This window comes from Prosopis cineraria, unplaced genomic scaffold (genome assembly GCF_029017545.1).
Source record: "Prosopis cineraria cultivar Desert tree isolate PC_DT_omini unplaced genomic scaffold, ASM2901754v1 PC7, whole genome shotgun sequence".
In the NCBI taxonomy this organism is placed as follows: domain Eukaryota; kingdom Viridiplantae; phylum Streptophyta; class Magnoliopsida; order Fabales; family Fabaceae; genus Prosopis; species Prosopis cineraria.
In genome coordinates, this window is record NW_026555338.1 from 24,558,015 (window position 1) to 24,579,669 (window position 21,655).

General features: G+C 32.8%; 2 protein-coding genes across 8 annotated transcripts in view; both read left to right on the forward strand.

Annotated features, from left to right (window-relative positions):
- Positions 1-976: 976 nt before the first annotated feature.
- LOC129315836 (E3 ubiquitin protein ligase RIN2) overlaps positions 977-21,655 on the forward strand; it is a 43,472-nt gene continuing 22,793 nt past the window's right edge. The window contains exons 1-13 of one of the 3 annotated variants that reach the window (XM_054959925.1): positions 977-1,114; positions 1,593-2,021; positions 3,480-3,557; positions 5,414-5,500; positions 5,608-5,729; positions 6,316-6,412; positions 6,941-7,046; positions 9,194-9,363; positions 9,463-9,600; positions 9,694-9,761; positions 9,843-10,070; positions 11,775-12,150; positions 13,807-14,356. In XM_054959925.1, the coding sequence (XP_054815900.1) occupies positions 1,776-2,021; positions 3,480-3,557; positions 5,414-5,500; positions 5,608-5,729; positions 6,316-6,412; positions 6,941-7,046; positions 9,194-9,363; positions 9,463-9,600; positions 9,694-9,761; positions 9,843-10,070; positions 11,775-12,150; positions 13,807-13,863 (1,773 nt within the window). In that variant the 5' untranslated portion in view covers positions 977-1,114; positions 1,593-1,775 and the 3' untranslated portion in view covers positions 13,864-14,356. Of the gene's footprint in view, positions 1,115-1,592; positions 2,022-3,479; positions 3,558-5,413; positions 5,501-5,607; positions 5,730-6,315; positions 6,413-6,940; positions 7,047-9,193; positions 9,364-9,462; positions 9,601-9,693; positions 9,762-9,842; positions 10,071-11,774; positions 12,151-13,806; positions 14,357-21,655 lie in introns of those variants that run through there. The other 2 variants (XM_054959927.1, XM_054959926.1) reach the window with 2 other exon arrangements.
- Positions 17,408-20,394, forward strand: LOC129315838 (probable RNA 3'-terminal phosphate cyclase-like protein). 5 transcript variants are annotated; one of them, XM_054959936.1, is made up of 7 exons: positions 17,438-17,516; positions 17,702-17,923; positions 18,020-18,169; positions 18,839-19,017; positions 19,118-19,293; positions 19,424-19,640; positions 20,006-20,394. In XM_054959936.1, exons 2-7 carry the CDS (start codon positions 17,719-17,721, stop codon positions 20,213-20,215), a joined length of 1,137 nt encoding a protein of 378 aa, XP_054815911.1. In that variant the 5' UTR covers positions 17,438-17,516; positions 17,702-17,718; the 3' UTR covers positions 20,216-20,394. The 5 variants fall into 5 exon arrangements, with proteins under 5 accessions (XP_054815912.1, XP_054815914.1, XP_054815911.1 ...); XM_054959938.1 differs by having other exon boundaries at positions 17,702-17,859; XM_054959940.1 differs by having other exon boundaries at positions 17,702-17,794.

The following is a 21,655-nucleotide window of genomic DNA, read 5'->3' on the forward strand; positions in this document are numbered from 1 at the left end:
TTTTTTTGGTAAATTGCACTTCTACATGTTTCTAACGACTATACTTCTCTAGTCAAATTTATGGGGTAGAGAGAGAAGAAAAATTTGATCTTATTCATAAACATTTGTCAATTTTCAATGCTTTTCTTTATATTTTTGCCCTTATTGAATGCTTTAAATAAAAACATCAGTAATGAAATTTAAAAATATTTATTAGGGATAAAGGTGAAAACTTATTAAATTTCAAGACAAAGTTAATGAGGTTTAAGGTTTTTCTTAATTTTGGTGAAACATACTAGAAATAACTTATAAATAAAATCGGAAGAAGAAATCCTTATCCTCAGTGTTTCTAGCATTTCTTTTGACACCAAATAATAAATAGGATTTCATTTAAATTAATGGGTAATTATAGAAGTACATTAAGTATCATAACATTCAATTCTTACCAATTTACTATTAGTTTATATGAAATTTTCTCTCACATGATATAAAAGTATTAAATATATTATCTATTTTTTTGTGAGAGTTTTCTTGAATAAGTCAAATTGTTTATATCATCTATTTGAAAGAGAATACTTTAAGAAAACACCTTCATCTCATTCTTAAGTGAATTAGAAAAAGTGTTTTTTGTTTTTGTATAGAGAAAAGATTTCTCTGTAAAGATAAAAATTGTGAGAAAAAGATTTTTTTGTAATCAAAAGAGTTTATCCTTTTATGCAAGATATTCGCTAATATAATAAAAGACTTACAGTGATTTATAAATATTTGAATCAAACTAGTAATTATACTGCAATGGCAAGTACTTCCCGAAATTTGTGTTTTTTTATGAAGAAATCTCATAAGTGTTGTAAAGACATGATGTAGGTGATGTTAGTTTGAAGATATTTAATTAATTTATTAAGATAAGATTAACTTAAAAATCCCAAATTTTTTGGACAGGAGCAACTATTAATTAATAATTATTGTCATTTCCTATCTATCGGTCTACCACTTTCCCGCAAAAAACTTAACACGCCATATAAAAGCTGTCCCTTGCGCGATTGCGCCTTCACACTCATTTTTCCAACCTCTGACTATCTTAATTCTTAAATTCTGGTGCGAATGGCTATCATTGCTTCTTCCTAGATCGAATCAGGTTCTTTTCTTTTTCCCTTGATTTTCTGATTCATTCCTCAGTACAAGGAAGCAACGTGTTCCCCCCCCTTGCGTCAATTTTTCTTTGCACGTTGAATTAAAAACTAATTTCATCTTTTGTCTTGTAAATTCTGAATCTTTTGGAGTTTAATTTCACGGGTTTTGGCATTCCTGTCGGTTTTAGCGGTTTCGAAGATTTATCGATGGGTTTTTTCCCAAATGATCATCTCGTCACTCTAGTTGCTTCTTTGAATACGTAATCAAAGTTCGGACCTGTAATGGAGTTCTTCTATAACATCGTTATATTGATGCTTCTTCTTCCGTGGGTGTGGATTTAAAGGGGGAAACGTTAAGGAATCAACTTCTTCTTCTTCTTTTTTTCCCCTCTCTGGGCTTTTTAAAGTTTCAATTCTGTGTCAGTACTCATTTTTGTAGCCCCTTGATACGATTCACTCACTCCTCTTTTTTTTTTTTGACAGAATGTCCAATTTCGTCCTGGAGGCCTATGGTGATTAACATTGGAGTTAGTGATGGTGGCATATTAAGCTGACTTTAAGCTTTTCGCTATTGAACCATGTCTAAATTGGGCAAATGGCTGCTATGATAAACTCAGATGAAAATCCAGGAGATCAGTGTTGGCTGAGGGGCTGAGAGCAGTACTAATGTCTTCGAGGTTTATAGTAATTTCGGCTGTTTTTACAGCTTTAAGTTTCGCGGGTGTGGAATATGGTTCGGAGTTGTCATTCAGTAAACTGAAATCCGAAGGCATAATTGGGAAGAATTTGATTCACTTGGATAAGGAGAATGCCAATCATGTCGTTGAGTTGGTTTTGGGGTCGTACACCACCACATGGTTACTTGCAAATTTTTTGATCAATGCATTTATCCTACTCAATCTTTGTCTCAAGGTAAATTTGCAGTTTGAACAGATCAACTATTTTTAAATGGTCATACATTATGCGGCAGATGTGAATTTTATTTATATGTTCTGCACTTCTGCATGAGATGATTTCTTCTTCTCCATGGCGATAAGCCAGTGATATGTTTCCTGTAACATATTGATACTTTGCCGAGTTGGCAGTTTAATTTGGCATTGGATTATGCACACAACTTATTGATCATTAAAATCCAATGCTATAAACGTTTCCAATCTATCAGGGTACAAATTTCTTGGGTCCTAATAGAATCCGTCCTTTTTGTTTAAATTTTGAGAGTCCCAGAAGAATGTGATGGTTAATTGGTATCACTTGTTATTTTGCTGCCTGCAAACTAGAGTTTTATTGGCAAATTAGTGCTGGTAATGCTTTACTCAGCAGTGCATCTATGTTCCTTTCTCCTTGTGTTTGACATATGCAACAACAACAACAAGTCTTATCCCACTAGATGGGATTAGCTACTTGAATTATATGACGTCATTGTATTTTATCATTTATCAAGCTTTTAGAAATATTATTAATTAAGAGGTCTTGGTCAACAACTTTTATAAGTGTTCTTTTTGGCCTTCCTCTGCCCCTTTTAAAAAGGCTCAAAATTATCCGTTCCACTTTTTTCACTGGTAGGTCCCACAGCCTTTTTTGTATGTATCTAAACTATCTTAAATGATTTTATACCATTTTCTCCTTAATAGGTGTTAGTGTTACACTCATTTTTTCTTGTATGTGCTCATTTTGGATTTTATTTTTATGTGTATATCTGCACATTTATCTCAATATTCTCATCTTTGCTATTCTAACTTTGTACTTTTGCTATCTCATTAAAGCTCAACATTAACTACCATGTAACATAGCTGGTTTTATAGCAGTTTGATAAAATTTTCTTTTAAATTATTTGGTATCTTACGATCGCTAATAACTCCTTTATCTTTTTTCCAATTAAATCATCCAGCTTGTATTCCATACGCAATATCCTTATCAATTTCCCTATTATGTTGAACAATAGCTCTCAAATGTCTAAACTTTTCCACTTGAGGTATAATTTGATCTTCCAATATCACTTTGAAATTACTATTGATTGACCTCTTATCAAAACTATAATGCAGATATTCCGTTTTACTCCAACTGAGATGGAAGCCTTTTGACTCCAATGCTTTCCTCCATAACTCAAATTTACAGTTAATCTTTTCTCTTGTCTCTGTAATAAGAATTGTATCATCCGTGAAAAGCATGCATTTGGAGATTTCCTCTTGAATATACTTAGTCAAAACATATAGAATTAGGTCAAACAAATAAAGACTCAAAGATAATCGCTGATGTAGTCCAATCCTTATAGGAAAGTCCATAATTTAATCCATGATCTTGTAGATCACCATAATTCTTTTGGTTAATATTGTACCTAAATAACGTTATTCTTCCTGTCTCCACTTGCAGACTGTATTTTTCTCCGAGTTGTATCCTGCTGAAATTCGGAAGCTGGTTGAATGTCTCATTAATTATGTCATGTACAAGGTTAATTTCTTTTTCTATGGATTTTAGTAATTTTTATTGGAGGTGTATGCGGGTTTGAATTGGAATCTGGTTGAGCATCTCGTTAAGCATGTCATTTTCTAGGTTAACATTTGTTCTATATGGATTTTGATGTGCTTTGCTTCTAAATTTTATTGTGCATTAACAGCTGATGTTTTTCAATGAAAATTATTGCATTCACACTCTTTCTTTTGGATTTTCAGATGTTTATACAGTCTGGTTTGAAATTACATTGAACTGGCACTCTTCTTTCAGTGATGAAAACTTTTTTATTTATGACTTGGCTTCAGAGATTCATTTTTGTTAAATAAAGGTAAACCCTGATGAAGGCAGGAGGTGTCCTTTTTGATCTCCTCGAAAATGGTTGTTATTTTAATAAGAAAACTGCCATAATCATATAGACTGTTTTAGAATTGATAAAGAGGTAAGGGCCCTAGGGTAATTCTTATGGCAATTTGGTTGAGAAGTTGGGAGTTTTATGTAGTTCTATAAATGAGTTGACTCTAGAACGTTGTCTGTGCTGGGAAGCATTTTGAAGATTTTTTCCTTCAGCTGGGATTGGGTTCAAAAAAAAGCATCTTAAGAATGAATGCTTTTTAAATTGAAGAGGTGAGATTGAAATATTGCATGAAATTTGGGTTCGAGATGTATTTTCTAAGCATTTGAAAAGCTACGATATTGTGTTTCAATAACATCAAGTTCATATTGAAAAAAGTTCTTATAGGTTCTTTAGTGAATGTTTTGTTCCTAGTTTCATTTTGATTTAGATTTCAATTCAGAAAGCAGTTAGAACAATAGTGTAAGAAATGTTATGACATGATAAAATAATCTGAAGGAACCCTTTTCCCTACTCTAGACTAGGGCATGCTTATAAATTTCAAGTTTAATACCTGTGATTCCTAACACCTCTAAAACTTGCTTGAAATTTCGCTCTCAACTTCCTTATCTTTGAGGATTATTAAACCGATGAGCAACTTAGAGTCATTATTGGAATATTATATGTACCTTGCATTAGCAATATATGAAATAGAATTGTATTTGAATTCTCTCAGGATTTGTTTTTGGGGTATAATTTTCCTGCAGTTGGACTTTAAATCAGTTAGTAGTTGGGGTGTCATAAACATTTGTCACTTACATTCCCGTTTGCTAGAAGCTGCCATTTTAGTTATTTGCTTTTTTTTTTTTTTGAATCTGAAGAACTACCTAGCTCCTTGACCAAAATCAAAAGCAAATTTACCACAACTGGGAAGATAATTGCCCATATGTAATGTTTCTAGGACTTTAGATTTCCTTCATTCTGATGGGCTCAAATTGTAGATGATCACTGACAATGTAAGTGTCTTTAGGACTGATGGCTTCTGAAATGTGTTGAGAAATAGCAAATACATGGCCAAATCTAATATAAGCATATTTTACTTGTGGATTGGTTGGAAATGATGGTAGCAATCAATGAAGATCTAGAGGACTATTGCTGAATTTTAGTTTCCTTTTGCCGGGATGTCTGACATTCTAGTTACTAAACTGGGATAAGATAAAAAGAATTGCTTTTCCAGAATGTGTCCCTTTTTTTTTGTTTTTGTTTTTTTGTTTTTTTTGCAGAATCTTCAGATTTTTGATTATCATCTCATAATGTTGAAATTGTTTTTTGATGCGAAATTACTACAACCCTTTTGTTTTTGAAATGGAAGGAGAAGTTTTTAAGCAGCCAGTATTGACAAAATACGATGTTGACTTTAAAAATGCTATTGTAATTTGGAGATTTTATGTTCAATGATCCTGACCCTGTTTAATTATTATTATTATTATTATTTATTTATGTTTAATTGGTGATTGAACAGGGGACATTTCTACCAATGATAGTGCCTCCAACAATATATCAGGCCGGTCTGTGGTCTAGTTGGATGATAGTGCTATGTTCTTTAAAGGTATATGATGCCAAAATGGATCATATGAGAAAAGATCTGTTGCATTTTGATGCAAACAAAATCAATCCATGTTACTTATTCTGACAGTTCCTCCTCATATTGCATAGATGTTTCAAACTTTGGCCAGAGATCGTTTAGAGCGATTGAATGCATCTCCATCTGCCAGGCCTTGGACTTATGGCCGTGTATATTCAGCATTATTGTTGGTTTTCTTGGTTGATTTATTTTGGTACTGCTCGCTGTTTTTATTCCATTGTTGTATTTTATCTTTACTGTTAACTTGATCATCATTATCATTGTTATCATGATTGTTATTTTTATCATGAAATTTTATTGACCATAGATGTGATATAAGATTTGGCTGGCTAATATGCTTGTCGAATCAGAATTTCATTCTGTATATAGTAAAGCCTCATCTTAGAAAACTCATGAACGAGCTCTCAAAAAATTAGATGTATCTCAAAAAGGTTATATATGAATTTTGAAACATTTTTTCTGTATTCAAATCTAGGGTTGTAAATTGGATGCAAAAACACTCAAGTAAACCATTTTTTTTTTTTTTAGTATCCTAAGGGGCTCTTATTTACCTCGGCGATTCTATGGAGACAGAATGCAATTTTTCTGACTAGCTTCCATTGAGTCTCTCCTTCCCTGCACAAGTCTTTCTTCTCTTCATTTCTGGAAGCTGGATTCTTCTCATGATTGCTATTGTCAACTTTGGGTTTCTCTGACCGTCAAATCTGTGTGGTTTTTAGGATGACACCTTTTCTATGTATAAATGCTTCTGTTTTTCCTCCACCTTTTAATGTTGCCAGGATAAGGCTATGTCTGATGATATATAAAACGCACCCATCCTCTATGCTTCTGTTGCTATTCTATGAGCCTGTCAGTATTGCTTGTGAGACCCTACAGGTACAAGACTCTTTACAAGTTTGAGGGTGCACTTTAATGGTGTGTTTGGATTAATGGGGATTTGGATACACAAAAATTTATGAATTTAGATTTGATTCAAATCCAAATTCATTTCAAATTATAATTCTTTTGTAATTTGAAATTTCTTTTACAGTTTAGTCATTTGAAATTCTAATAATTCAAGCATTTCATTTTTTTCACGTTTTCACTGTTGATACTCATATGACTCTTGTATCTGTTCTTATCTCTTGTCGATTAAAAAATAGAAATAAACTCATCTTTTCCAATTTCTCATTTTCATTTTGAATCTCAAGTCTCAACTCATCTCTCCTTTTCATTTGAAATTTGTTAATCTACTCAAAGAAAGGATTTTAAATGCATGGATTTGAAACATGAGATTTGAAATGCAAGATCTCAAATTTAAAGTCCAAATCTAAATCCATCAATCCAAACATTACCTAAAAGTGTAGTTTCTAGTGTGATTTTGATACTTGGTTAAATGATATTGTTGTGTGATATGAGTTGTAGGCTATTTTGTTACATGGATTTCAATTGCTTGATATATGGCTCCATCATTCAGCATGCAATAACACTGATAGTGGAAGGTCAAAACTGTTTGACACTTTAGCAGCAGGTACCATGGATATTATTTTTCACGTATTAATGTGGTTGTATTAATTGCAGTCAACACAGTTGGGTGGTAATGAGGATTTTGCCTCTTTAATTTTCCAATAAAAAAGTACTTATTCACGTGGAGAATACAATTCCAGCAAGGGATGACAGTTAATCCTCTGAATACTCTGGATTTAAGAGTAATTTTATGTATGGATCTAGTTGCATTAATTGCAATTAACACAGTTGGGTGTTAGTCAAGAATTTCTCTCTATTCTTCCAATAGAAAGCGTCTAGTCATGTGGATAAAACAATCTAATATGGGAGGACAACTAATCCTCTGAGTAGTCTGAATTTAATACTAAATATTCATTGACTTAAAACAGTATCTCAATCCCTTTGTAAAATCGCAAATAATACCTTCCTAGAACACATATACTGAAAACAATAGGGAAGCCAGAAAGTAGTTCTGTTCTGATGAAGATTTGATGGTAGAAGCTTTGTTAAAAAAACTCTTAATTTGATTATTACCCAAGACACCACAAACCTGTGATTACAGTGTAAACCAAAGAAATTTATGTTCCTTATTCTGCCCAAAACCATTGAAATCTAAAAGTTAAAAAAAAAAAAAAAAACTGCACATCACTTGAACACACCCAATGCTCATTAAAAATACCAGACAATGTAATCTCAATCTGCCATGCCACTTCCCTTTGCTGAAAAAAGATGTTTTATAAAAAAAATTTGAAGTCTACCAGACAGCGTAATCCAAATCTTCCATGCCGTTTTAATGTGCTGAAAGAAAAAAGAGGTTATTTTTTATTATTTGAAGTCTGATAGCACATCACAGAACATATGGAGATGCAGCCGTTTTAGGCCTTCGGATCTGAAACAAAGCATCTGTATTAATTATATCTAATATTATGGTCCAAGCAAAAGCCTTTACCTTTTAGAAGGTTCCTGAGTATTATAAAAAGAATCTTTTAATGTGGGAGGCCAGATTTCTAGAAAGGCTTGTTCTCAGCACTTAGGCTTTTCCTTTTCTGTTATGTATTCTCTCTAAAAATGGAAACGTTTGGATAAAAAATTGAAATGTTATCTCCCTCTTCTTCCCTTCTTGAGGAAACTTGATAGAATACCTATTATGGTGGGATAACGGACAGTTTGGGAAGTTAGAGAAATAGTAGGAATAAATATTAATTTTAAGTAATTTTTGATATTTTCTATTTAATATATTATTTAGGCTGTTACCTGTTTTGTTGAGTGGCCCTTAAGTTTAGGAGTAATGGGTTATGGTATTTGGTGATTGAGTTAGTATTTATTTATTTATTTATTTTTCAGGCAGTTATGCCCCATTATCTGAGTTAGGGATTAATGGGAGTATTTTCAGGAGTTATTAATCATTTTTCTGTCGATAAATATTGAGGCAACGTGTAGAAATCATCAGGAAATACAATAATTACTTATTTATATTAGTAGAGATTCTCCTTAGCTTTGTTAGTTGTGCGAGTTTAAGATTCTTGTTCATCTTCTACTGAAGATTTTCCTTCTCTTTATTAATTTAGGAAGTTAGATTTTGATTTCATATTTTAATAAATTTTTATGTTCCATTTTTCTCTTTATATCTTGGATCCTATCAAAACTTTTATCATGTCTGTGTTTGTCCTGTAAGTTTTATCTAGTGTGGTAGTTTTTTCCAGTAGTATTAAGTTGTGATCTTTTGTATCATGAGTCATTCTTTTACGATCATAAATGCTAAAATGCAACTCAAGTTTGTCTTCATGAACGTTATAAGCCTAGTTTTTAAAATACTGTTACAGTATGGTTGCATGTTGAAAAGAAAATTGGTTCAATAATTAATTAGTGTGATTCCATAATTACTTCTTCTTTTTTTAATATTTTGGAGTCATGTGTAACCCTGCATGTGCTTCACTTGACGGGGATGTCTGGGTGGTAGATGTTTTCTTTTTTTATTTATTCACATTGATGTCATCTCAAGATTGGCCGTGTTTAGTTAATGCTCTGCTAAAATTATTTCACCAAGAAAGCAAAAAACATTACTGCTGACGTTGTATTTTTCTTATATTGCAGCCTGATTCACCTTTCTCTTGCATGCTTGTGTCATTTTAATTGAAACTTAGATTTCCTAACTTACAACTTTGACTGCAGGATCATTAATGGAATGGAAGTGGAGTCTTATTCGGAATTTGGGATTCTTACTTGACATGGCAACTTCTTTTACAGCTCTTGGCCACTACTTGCATATTTGGTGGCTTCATGGCATAGCTTTCCATCTTGTGGATGCAGTGCTATTTCTAAACATACGAGTAAATATTTGTGTAAATATTTTATTCGTTCTCTGCATGGATTGGACTGTCCATTCAAATTTGATTTTTAGATTTGCAGGAAATTTTATTATATGATCTTATTTTCAACAGACACTGCTAAGTGCGATTATAAATCGCGTAAGAGCCTATATCAGGTTAAGGACAGCTTTAGGTGCACTACATGCAGCTCTTCCTGATGCAACAACTGAAGAGCTACTAGCATATGATGATGAATGTGCTATTTGTAGGGTATGCAAGACTGCTAGTTTTCTAGCTACTTTTCACTAGTTGACTTTAGAGATTGAAATGCTTTGAATAATCTTATAATTGTTCTTTTGGCAGGAGCCCATGGCCAAGGCTAAAAAGTTAAACTGCAAACACCTTTTCCATCTTGCGTGTTTAAGATCCTGGTATGATACTTTTTTATGCATTTTTGTTCTTCTGTTTGAGTGAATCTTAATCTGATACTATCAACCTCTAATTGATTCCAGGTTAGATCAAGGGTTGGCAGAGATGTATACTTGTCCGACATGTCGAAAGCCACTCTTTGTTGGTCGGCCTCAAAATGAAGCAAGCTTCAATATGCGGGAAACATCAAGTGAAGAACCACATGTAAGCCAAATAGGTTCAGGGCTTGATCAGCCAAACGCTGGTAGACATGCTATGGCTGCTGGATTATTTCCCAACCAGACGCCAAATATGGAAGGCATTTCTTGGAGGTTCAAATTTTTATACAATGCTTTTTGCTTCTGTCTATTTTTAGTTTCCAGTTGTTAATTTTATGTGTTTATCAGAATGGCATTTTTAAAGTTCAAAACACTATATTGGGACCTAAAGTATGCTTAATGTTTCTTATTGGTCTCTAAAGCTTTTGTTATTCCAGATAAATTTGGACAATGTTCTGAATAAATCATGAATAATACTCCCTCTGTTCAATATTATAATACATTTTTTTAAAAGTATCATGTCTAAAAATATAAGGCATTGTGGGTCTTTCAATATGCAATTGATAAGGTTTTTCCAAAAATATCCTTAATTAGAGGGTGTAATTAATAAAATTTTCTGATTGAGATGCCTTATTAAATAAAGGTAAATATGGTAGAGTGTGTAATTTTAAAGACAATTAACTAACTTATTGGAGGAGTATAATGTGGTTAAAAGTACATTATAATATTGAACAGATAGAGTACCTCTCTTGACTGATTTATGTTAACAATATCACGTGTGTGTCTCCCTAGGGTAAAAGGACCAAGAGCTGAAAAACAGTTAAGCTTATGAAAAAGAACTCTAATTGGTGGCATTGGGGAAATACTCCTTTCGTCTCATTTTATAAGACATTTTTTTAGTAAAATTGTGAATGCTGATGAAGCCAATTAAATACAGTTTGGAATCTTAATTTTCTGTAAACTTTCAAAAATACCCTTCATTTAATAAGGGAGATAGAGAGAAAGAATATATTTAAGGAGAGAAATAATAATTGGAATATTCTTCATTAATGAATTGTTATTTTTCTCAAAATCTCTTATGCTATGGGACGTCAAATCACTCCAAAAAACATCATGTAAAATGGGATGGAGGTAGTATTATTTTGCTGCTGAACTCTGCTTTTTCTGGACAAATCTGTTGCGCCTGAGAATTGTCGAAGGGCTGCCATCAAATAATGGTTCAAATCTCATACCCCATAAAGTATGGGTTTGAATCTACTGCTAACATATGAGTGGATAATTTGTAAGTATCTCAAGTGTTCTTTGAGCTATGAGTCTTGTCCTTACCTTGATAAGCCTTTGATCCAAACTTTACCCAAAAAAAAAAAAATGAAGGGCCAATTCTATAGTTGGACAGATCCACACCTCACAATGTAACTGAGATGATTGTTTCTCTGAACTCTGAAAATCATACATTGTGGAGCCTATGGTCTGTATTGTCTATTCCTAACGAGGACAACTGCCCTAATAAAAGTTCACTTTGGAGCGTCATCTTTTGCACATGAGAGGAAAATTATGAGCTGTTCATTTTCAAATGAAAAACTGTGGGAAGAACTGCATAGTACATGAGCCAGAATTGTCCAATGTCCACACACACACACACGATGATGATGACAGCAAGTAGCCTTATGTTACTTGGTGAGGTCGGCTTAATGTCCATATATGTATATATAAGCCCTAAATGTCATTTTTTTGTCCAGATCCAAAAAATGTTTGAATGCACAATGTTTTAGTTTTCACTAATGGAAAATGATTTGTTCAAGATGACTAAATACACTGATAATATCATAATATGAGCAACTGAAACTTCAAACTTTCTATGATACATTTTCCCCCTAAAATTAGTTGAAAATTTATGCGTTTTGTTGTGGTTCACAAAAATGGCATTTTGATGAATTGATTCACCTTTTTGGTTTGGCTTTACATTCTCCTATAAAGGGGTGCAGCAGGACTGGACTCAACTTGGTTGCATTCTTGGCCGAATCAAGGTGTTGATGGCGCTGGTCCCTCTACTGCAATCAGATCAGTTGGATTGGGAAGAGTTCAAATGATGATGAGACATCTTGCATCTGTTGGAGAAAATGCTCAGAATGCCCTTGAAGATACTGCTTGGAGCCTTTGGCCTATGAATACTTCTCAGGCTTCTGGAAGTGGTTCACGGGTTCCTCCGAATGGGAGGTTACCTGGAGGGTCTGATAATCTACATATGAGGAATGCCCCACGTTTTGCAAATGATAATCTGGCAAATATACTGGCTATGGCTGAGACTGTTCGGGAGGTTCTACCTCATATACCAGATGACATAATTTTCCAGGTATGGTTTGTCTCAAGATAAAGTGTTTTAGTATTCAAAATTATTACTCCCTCTTTCCTTATATAGAAGGTGTTTTTAATCAAATCTCACATACTAATAAAAGTTATTTAATTGAAAGCACATAAAACCATAACAATTTAACAATTTTGGCTCTAATAATGTCACAATTAACATTCATGGTAGTATGTAAAGCACATAATTAATATGTCTTCCTTTTTTCAAGGCAATAAGGGAAAAATTGTCTAATTATTCAAAAAAAGCATGACATCCCTTGTATTTAAGGACAAAACAAGCTTCTAAAAAAACACCTTATATATTGGGATGAATGGAGTTGGTTGTAAGTAATTTTAAGATTTGGGTTTGGAATGCTTGATGGCAATTGAGTGCAGTTTATAATCCAGCTTTCCACTTTGTTTTGGTTGTGAACAGGCTACGAGTGGCCCACTTTGTGTAAAATTTGCCTAATACCCAGATCGTTCTATAGATCTTCTGAATTTCATCCTCTTAATGAGATCATCAAGTATTATTGAGGTCAATTAGGTTGGCACATGTTTGATGTGACGAAGAGACCTATTCTGGGAAACCATGTAATGATAATTTAACTCTTTGTTTTGATGGGAAGAGAGTATGGGAGGAAAGAGAACCAGGAGAGAAAACATGAAAGAAAACATATTTTCACTTGTCTGGAAAAGGAGAGAAAATTAGTGGGAAGGAAAAGTAGGGAGAGAAAATAAGGTGTGGGTCCCACCACCCTTGCCTTGAAATTTTCTCTCCACATGTGTAGAGATGTTGGAAGACAGCATTTCCTGTGGTGCCCTCCCTGCTTCTCGACCTCTCCCACTTTCAGACCTTTGCACCTTCGTTTGCTCCAGCGTCGTTCTGATTATCTATAGTTCATTGTCTGGTTGTCAAACAGTGCAAACCAATCTGATTTACTTTAATATTTTGCGGGACTGCATGCTAATAATATATATATTTATATTTTACCGAATTATTTGATTTTAAAATATAAAAAATATGAAAATATATTTTTTAATTAAGACGGGAGGGGCTTCCCCTCCCCTTCATCATGCCTTAATCAAACATGGGCATGCCTTAATCAAACATGGGCAGGGAAACCCCCAACCCCCAACCAACCATAGGCTCTGTAACTACCATACTTGTAGGCACTGTCTTTGATGGGGTTCATATGCGTCTCTGTTATTTAAGTATTGTAATTGGAATTTTTTTCGTACTTGTCTTTGTATTAGGAAACTCTTCTCTCAACTTTTTCATCATGTCTAATGTTATTTTATTTTAAGCAGGTTGGTCTTATGTATTTCTTGGAGTCTGAAAAACTTGAGTTGTATTCTTTACAGCTTGTGAACAGCGCTGCATGCTTAGATTTGATATTGATATTGATGATGATGATTGAGTTTCCTGTATTTTTACTAAAATGAAATAAAAAAGGATGGTAAGATGGCATTTGTCCTGTGAAACTCTAATTATGGTGTACTTACACTGTGGAATATTTAATGCACGATAAGTTTGTGCATTTGCTCGAATGTTTCATGTTTAATGGAATCAGTAGTTCTTGGCATTCTTGTTTATGTTAAGAATTAAGATTATTGCTTGTCTGGATATGTTTTAGAATCTAAAGCTTTAGAGATACTACAGGACTTGCAGCGGACAAATTCTGTGTCAGTTACAGTGAATAATCTTCTCCAAATGTGATGTATAGTTTGATATATGGAATAGGATCGGAGAGAGAAAGTCAGGGAGGTGGGTCCCAGTTTTTCTCTCTCATGACTTTTGTGTTGTCTTTCCCTCTCATGCGGCGAGATTATAAATTTGCTGGAGATAGTTGAGGCAAGATATTTCTGCACGCAAGCATTTGGAGAATTTGAAGTCAATCTTTTGAAATTAATTCAGATGAAATAATGAGGGAGAGAGAGAGAAAAAATGTGGGACCTATTTGCATCTCTGTGTTATTTCTCTATTTAATTCAAGTGAAGTTCAATTAAAAAAATCTCTAGGATGCTTGTAACTTTAGGTTTTTGAGTTACCAATGTCCTTGGAAATTTATAGGTTACATTTTTTGTATATAGGGTCAGCAAATATACTCAAGAAAGATTGCATGAGTATAGGTTCTGTTTCCTCCTCTTCTTGCATTAATTAATAAAAATGATTGTGATTTTTCCATGATGCCTAATTGGGTGTCATTTAATTTAATTATATTATATAAGAGAAATTATATTTGATCATGTTAATGTTGGTTTAATTGCCAAATGGATACATGTATGGAAGATATATTTATGAACTCTGGATGAAAATATTGAAATATTGGTTTTGATATGGGAAAGAAAAAGAAAGGCTCCTTGTGTGGTACAAGGCAAAGCAAATACTCACTCCATTGTTCTATCTATAAGAAATTTCTTAGAATTTTTTTTTATTTTTAAGTATAAGATGTTAGTATATTTTTTTAATAAATGGATCATTATATTTTTAATTATATCGGAAAGGAACAAAAAAAAAGGATTCATAAATTCATTTTAAAAAAAGAGATTTGTTTATTATTTATAATAATTAGTTGTAAAGGTAGAATATTGTTATGCTTTTAAGTGAATAATTAATTTTTATTGATTTATATAATTCAATTAAAAGGGATGGAGAGAGTAAAAGATAAAAAGAAATCAATGTTTATATTCTTTTTAGATTATAATATAAAGTATTTTTTAAAAATTTTATTTATTTAAAATTATAGGGTATTGGATAATTTTTACATTTGTATTTTTTAACCATACTCATACTTTATTTATTACTCTTTTTTTTTAAATCATGCATTAAAATTTTAATTATTATTATTAAGGTTTTTATGTAAAGTATTTAATGGGGGTATAAATAAAAAGACATGAATATTTTTAAAAATTTAAAATTTTAAATAATATTATTTGTAAATAGTAAATTAATTAAGTATGACTTATATTGTAATTTGTAGGAAGTATTTTATAAGGATTGGTATGGTGGAAGGAAAAGGAGCTAAGTGTCTTGCATGGTTTTTAGTGCATTTAAGGTCTCTATAGTGAGAGTGATATTTTGTTCCATAGTTGGCTTTAAAGAGTTGTCATGCTTGTGTCACAGTACACATCACAGCAAGAGGTTTCTCTCACCATGCCATGTCTCGCAGCAAATACAACAAAGTGGACTATATTCAATTTGCCATCATTTGATGTATGCTTGTGCTGGATTCTTTTGCAATGTTTCTGTATTTCTTTTATGTATATTTTAAATTTTTATTTGAACTTAAATACTTTTTTAAAAAGATTTTTTTAGGATCTCAGTTTTAACTATTTTTGAATTCAAGCCCTTGTCTATTGTGATGACCTAAAATAGTGTTTTATTTCATTTTCATTATTTGATTTTGGTGACTTAGGAGGTTAAACATATAGCTTAGTTTCTTTATCCTTCAAGTACTTGGAGTAAGTTAAATCCTTCTTTGTTATGCATGAAACTTAGCAGTAACATTTCTAAAAAAACAACTGTGTTAATGATCTTCTAATTAGGGTTATGCCAAGTAATAGAACCACTTAAATATGGCATATTTTAATTTTCTCTTCACACTAAAATTAATTTTTAAATGTTTATTTATTTATAATTTTTTTAATAAATGATGATATTTATAAGCTATAAAATATAATATTTTATCAATTCATTTGATATCCGTGCAAAGCATGGGCCACATACTAATTATTCTTAAATTAAAATTACTTCCATGCATGTCCACATTGCATATCTTTTAATACTTAATGGAACAATATTGTATCACTGTAACTTTAAAATGATCATGGTGTTTTGTGAAAAGTTTAAGGGTAAAAATATAACTTAATTCTTTTTTTTAATAAATGCCATGAGGACTTTTCATCTTATATAGTTATCGAAAATTTTATTTTATTTTAGATAACCATATATTTATCTTTAATATTCTCATGCAAGCTCTGTGAATTTTTGTTTTTTAACTAAAAGAGTTTGGAAGTTAAATCATAAAATTCTCATAAGTTGTTAAAAAGATTGGTTGAGTATCTTTCCTAAATTTAGAATGATAGCTGTGTAGAAATTTAAAAGGGTTTTCTCTTTAGGTTGTATATATTCTTCCTTGTAAATTCCTTTGTGAATGATGGTATCATTTTCCATTTAAAAAATAAATTTAAAAGGGGATGAAATTTCTTTTTTTGCTAAAAAAAAGGGGATGGCATTTTTGTTTAGTTTGAGACCAAAAGATTCTAAAATTTTAATAATGGAATAAGTCATTTAGTAATTTGATATTGTTATTTCAAAATTTGGTATTAATATTTTAAAATTTGACACTACATTTTTTTTTTTGGGTCAAAATTTGACACTGAAACATCAAAGCTCGACAAATCGTTTGTTATTTGATATTTCAGAATTTGATAAATAAACAACTTTGAAATATTATTGTCAAATTTTGACATATTGGAATATTAATGTCAAATTTCCAAATTTCAGTGTTAAATTACATTCAGAAAAGAAAAATCTTAAAATTTTGTAATATCAATATAAAATTAATTAACTTTTTTTTGTATAAGAATAACCTTTATTTTTTTTTACTGAAATTTCAAAAATTTTTGTCCTAAATTAAACTTAAATATCATTTTATTCTTTACATATTTAAATTAGTAACTAAAATTATATTTTCTCTTATAAAAAATTCTTGCAAGAATTTGATACATTACGTCATTCATGTTTCATGCAATAAAAGTACATTAATTCAATTAAATAAAATATTATATATTATTATTTTTAACGACTTTATTTTTGAAATAGAATGTCTTCTTAATTTCTTACATTTTCTCTTTATTATTATCAACAACATAATGAATTTACATTTATAGTCATCTGAATTGCATGTTTTTTATTTGATGGAATATGAACAGTGTGGTGCATTGGATTTATATAATATTTTACTTGTATAATATATATAAATGCGTCAAAAGGAGTTGGATCTAACAAAAACATTAGTGTTTCATAAGATAACTAAATAATGTTTGAATCCATTTGTAAGAGTTGTTTGCCGACCTGCTTCTCAATAGAAGAACTTCTTAGAGCAATTAAAAAAAAAAACATTCATATAATATTAATATAATTAATATAAATATAAAATATACTTGGTTGTAGTTGTCGGGTCATCTTGATGCTGGCGGGCCGGATCCTGGAGACCCTGTTAGGGCTAATGCTATGTATAAGTTTACATGGTTGTTTAGCAGAAGAAGCTCGCAGTCGCGCGAAGAGCTAAACCGTTCTTTGCCTCATCACAGTTTACCACACCGATTGGCCGTTGCTCGTCGCTTGCGTCAGTCGAAGAGAAAGTGGTGAGAGGGGTAGAGGGAAGGAACCAGTGCTTCCACCATTAGTTTTCAAAATCTTGATAGTGGTCAAGGAATTGGCATTGAATTGAAAAAAGTTTTGGCATTTATTCCTGATCGAATCTGTGACGCACATAAACGAGAATTTTACCATTCACTCCCACCTCTAACACTGAAGTTTGCAATTGTAGAGAGTGTGGAATAGAGAATGGGGGAGACGGATTACAAGAGGTTGAAGGGATGTCAGAGCTTCAGGCAACGATTAGTTCTTGCCACCCTCTCAGGTACTTCGGTTATTATCGAGGATATTCGCGCAGACGAGACTTTCCCAGGTCTTCAGAAACACGAGGTCTCTTTTCTTCGTTTGCTAGAGAAAATCTGCGATGGTTGCTATGTCGAAATCAATGAACCTGGTAATTTCATCTTTCCTGTTTTCTTGTAAGATTTATTTTTTTGAAATTCTGGAAATTGGTCTTGTGGGGTCTGAATTCGGTTTTATTTATGGATAGCTACTAAATTGAAGTACAAGCCTGGGGTTATTATGGGTGGGAAGAATCTTGCGCATGACTGTGGTGTTAGTCGTTCCATTGGTTACTTCTTGGAGCCACTGTTAATTCTTGCTTTATTCGGAAAGAAGTCCCTCGAGATTAGACTCAAAGGTAATTTCTTGTGCCTTTTTAAACATGATGCATTTTACTGAATGACTATAAAATGACCCAAACCGAAGAGAAATAGTGGAGCATATGCATAACTTATATTGGTAAACTTTTGGCAATTGAGTGCCATTTGATGTTAAATTCATTGGAGATAAGTTGGGTCAATTATTTTTCCCCCTTTGGTAATCTTGCGATATTATCTCTGATGAGTGATCGCACATAGTTCTAAAGTTATCATGAGGTTGTAGGATAACTGAGGAAATTATGTTTGTTAATTTGATTGGTAAACTTTTTGGTAATTGAGTGCCAGTTGATGCTAATTCATTAGATAAGTAAGGTAATTTGATATATATTTGTATACAGTAATCTTGTGAAATTATGGCCTATGAGTGCATAATTGTTATTGGGCGCTAGCCGGACTTGGACTGGTGTAGTTATGGAAAGTAGCTATTAGTTTCAGTTCCTCTGGCTCTTGATGATGGTTGCACGATATGCTGTTATGTTTGTACTATGAGTTGGTAACCTCTAAATTACAGGGATAAATGTTAACTAGATTTTTTTTTTTTGGGAAAAAATAAATATATGAACTAAGTGATATACAAGAGTCAAAGCAACAATAATGGGATAGCCAGATGATCTGTTAGTTACAACTGTTCAATATTATGTTATCAGGAATTACAAATGATTCTAAGGATCCATCAGTTGATTCCTTCCGTTCTACCACTTTGCACATACTGAAACGCTTTGGAGTCCCTGCTGAACGGTTGGATCTTAAAATAGAGTCTCGTGGAGTTCCTCCAGAGGGTGGTGGGGAAGTTGTTCTGTCTGTTCCTATTGTTCAGAGTCTAACTGTGAGTATCTGAATTCATTGCTAATTTAAATGATTTATGATTATATGATCTTATAAATTTAGTAAGTTTTATTTGTGATCTTACATGTTCTTCCTAGCAGGCAGTTTCCTGGACTGATGAGGGCATGGTTAAGAGGATTAGAGGAGTTACATTTTCCGCCAGAGTGTCTTCTCAGTTTGAAAATAGCATGATTCATGCTGCCCGTGGAATCTTCAATCGTCTGCTTCCAGATGTACACATCTTTACAGATCACAAAGCTGGTTCACAGGCTGGAAAGTATGATTTCTTTGATTCAGTATATACTTTAATTTTACAATTTGTTTATATATTTGTTAGGCATTTGGGGAATCCCAAGTTTGATTGCATAACCTTGTCTTTGTTGGGCGATCTCCTCTTAATAACATAGGTCACCTGGATATGGCATTTCACTTGTTGCGGAAACTACTTCTGGTTGCTTCATTTCTGTTGACACTTCTGTTTCTCGTGATCATGCTGAAGAAACTCCCGACTTCACAGATGATGAGAAGAAAGAACTGATACCCCCAGAAGACATTGGTCAGCAAACTGCTTATGCTTTACTCCAGGAGATCCAGCAGGGCGGAGTAGTGGATTCAACGCATCAGGTCTTATTTCTTAATTAAACTGGCCCTTTTCACTCTCGATGGCCAATCTTTTTTATTTTCCTTTGCTTTAAGAAGTTCCGAGGAATGAAACATTTGAATGGTTAGTTGTTAATAGAGTTCAATGACATTGTGAGATCTTTGCAGCCAATCTCACTGAATGGAATATGGCCGCTTCTTGTTATTGCTTTGAGAAGTCTTGTTTCTGTAGTTTAATGCATGTTTAGCCAAAGTAAGCCTAGCTCCTAGATAATTGCTTTTCCTTGATGCTGGAAAAAGTATACAAGGTTCCACTCTCATTTTATTTTCTTGTTCCATTTGCTCGGACCAATCTCTTTCTTTCTGTAATATTGTTCTTTGGTATGCAGGGCTTGCTATTTCTTCTCTGCGCGCTATGCCCCCAAGATGTTTCCAAGATTCGTGTCGGACAGCTATCACAGCATGGGATAGAAACACTGAGAAACATAAGGGAGTTTTTGAATTTAAAGTTCGTCATAAAGCCAGATCCAAAGACTCACACAGTAATTCTTAAATGTATCGGTTCTGGCTTGAAGAACCTTTCAAGGAAGCTGTCTTGAAGGTGATGAGTCTATTCTATGCATTAGTATAACGTGCCGATTTTTGTTTTCTACGAGCTCCTAGGACTTATGCTAGAGCATTTTTGACCAACTTACTATAGTTCCTTTTTCTATTGGTAGTTCACATTTTTTGGCTGCAATATATCAATCCAATTGATCAAAATATCTTCTATTGATGATTTTTTCTTGGCCACCCTCTTTAGTTGTACTCATCAAAAAGTGATGAGAAAATTTTCTTGGCTAGGAAAAATTATGAAGTTGACATTTACCCTTGGTTGAAAAAAAATAGAGATGAAGCAAAACTAGGAGGGAAAACTCTTAAAAATGGTAAAAAAAAAACAATTGTTTTTTTTTTGAAATCTCTCCTTAGTTTTCTCTCCGCCCTATTTTTTTCCACCTTTTCTCTCCATCCAAATCAATACTTGAGTTTTGGCCAAAAAAAAAAAATCAATACTTGAGAAGATTTTTTTTTTAAATGGATTTAAATGACTTACTATTCTATTCTAAGCAATGTTTTAAAAATTAAACCAAATGATGAACCAAAAAAGTCAATGAGTCACAATTTTTATGATTTAACTGGTTAAATTGGTGAGAGGATAATTTAATAAAAAATATTTATACACATTAAAAAAGAAGGTCAAAATGGTTCAATTGTTTTGGGTCTCAAAGAATTGCTTGGGTTAAAGCGGGTTAACTTAGATCAATTAGAATGAGCCAAATGTTTTGATAGGTTGTGTATTCCTCCCGGGCACTTCTGTTGGCAAGTAAAATAGTCTAATATGATCTGTATAGTGCTTTATCTTGACATCTGTGTTAGGCTCTAAAGTTTGTGTGTTAAAACACTGAAAGAAATCGCATGAGAGCTCAAAAAATGGAGGTCACCGTGATGGTTAATGGGAAAGGCAATATCGTATGGCTCTTCAATAACAAAGATAGGAAGTGGATTCTCAAGTTAAACTAAATCATACCCTACAGCAGCAATCAACCATGGTTGTGATAGTTTAGCATCACTATGAATATCATTAGCAAAATTACAGAACCTCATGAAGAGCTCAATGATAAAACTAGCATCCACTAACATCAGTTTCGCAAGTTCTTCACTGAGTTTGATGTTCTCGAAGTAAGATGCACGAACTTTTGGCTCTGAATGTTTTGCAAAGCCAACCAATTCATCTAAGCTTGACTTGGCTCTTTGTGTGAATGCTTTGAACAAAATTTGTTTGTGTCCATCATCTCCTGCAACCTCAGATCACCATAATGAAAAGGGCCAATCGAAATAAGTTTTGGAGTATAAGCCTCTTCATTCAAACGACGAATCTTATGGGGCATCTTGTAAATACAGCATGTTGGCAGCAAGCGACCATCTTTCCTATCTTGTATCACTGTTTTGACATCAACCATCAATTCATCTTCCATCTACATATCAAGTTTTGATTATTC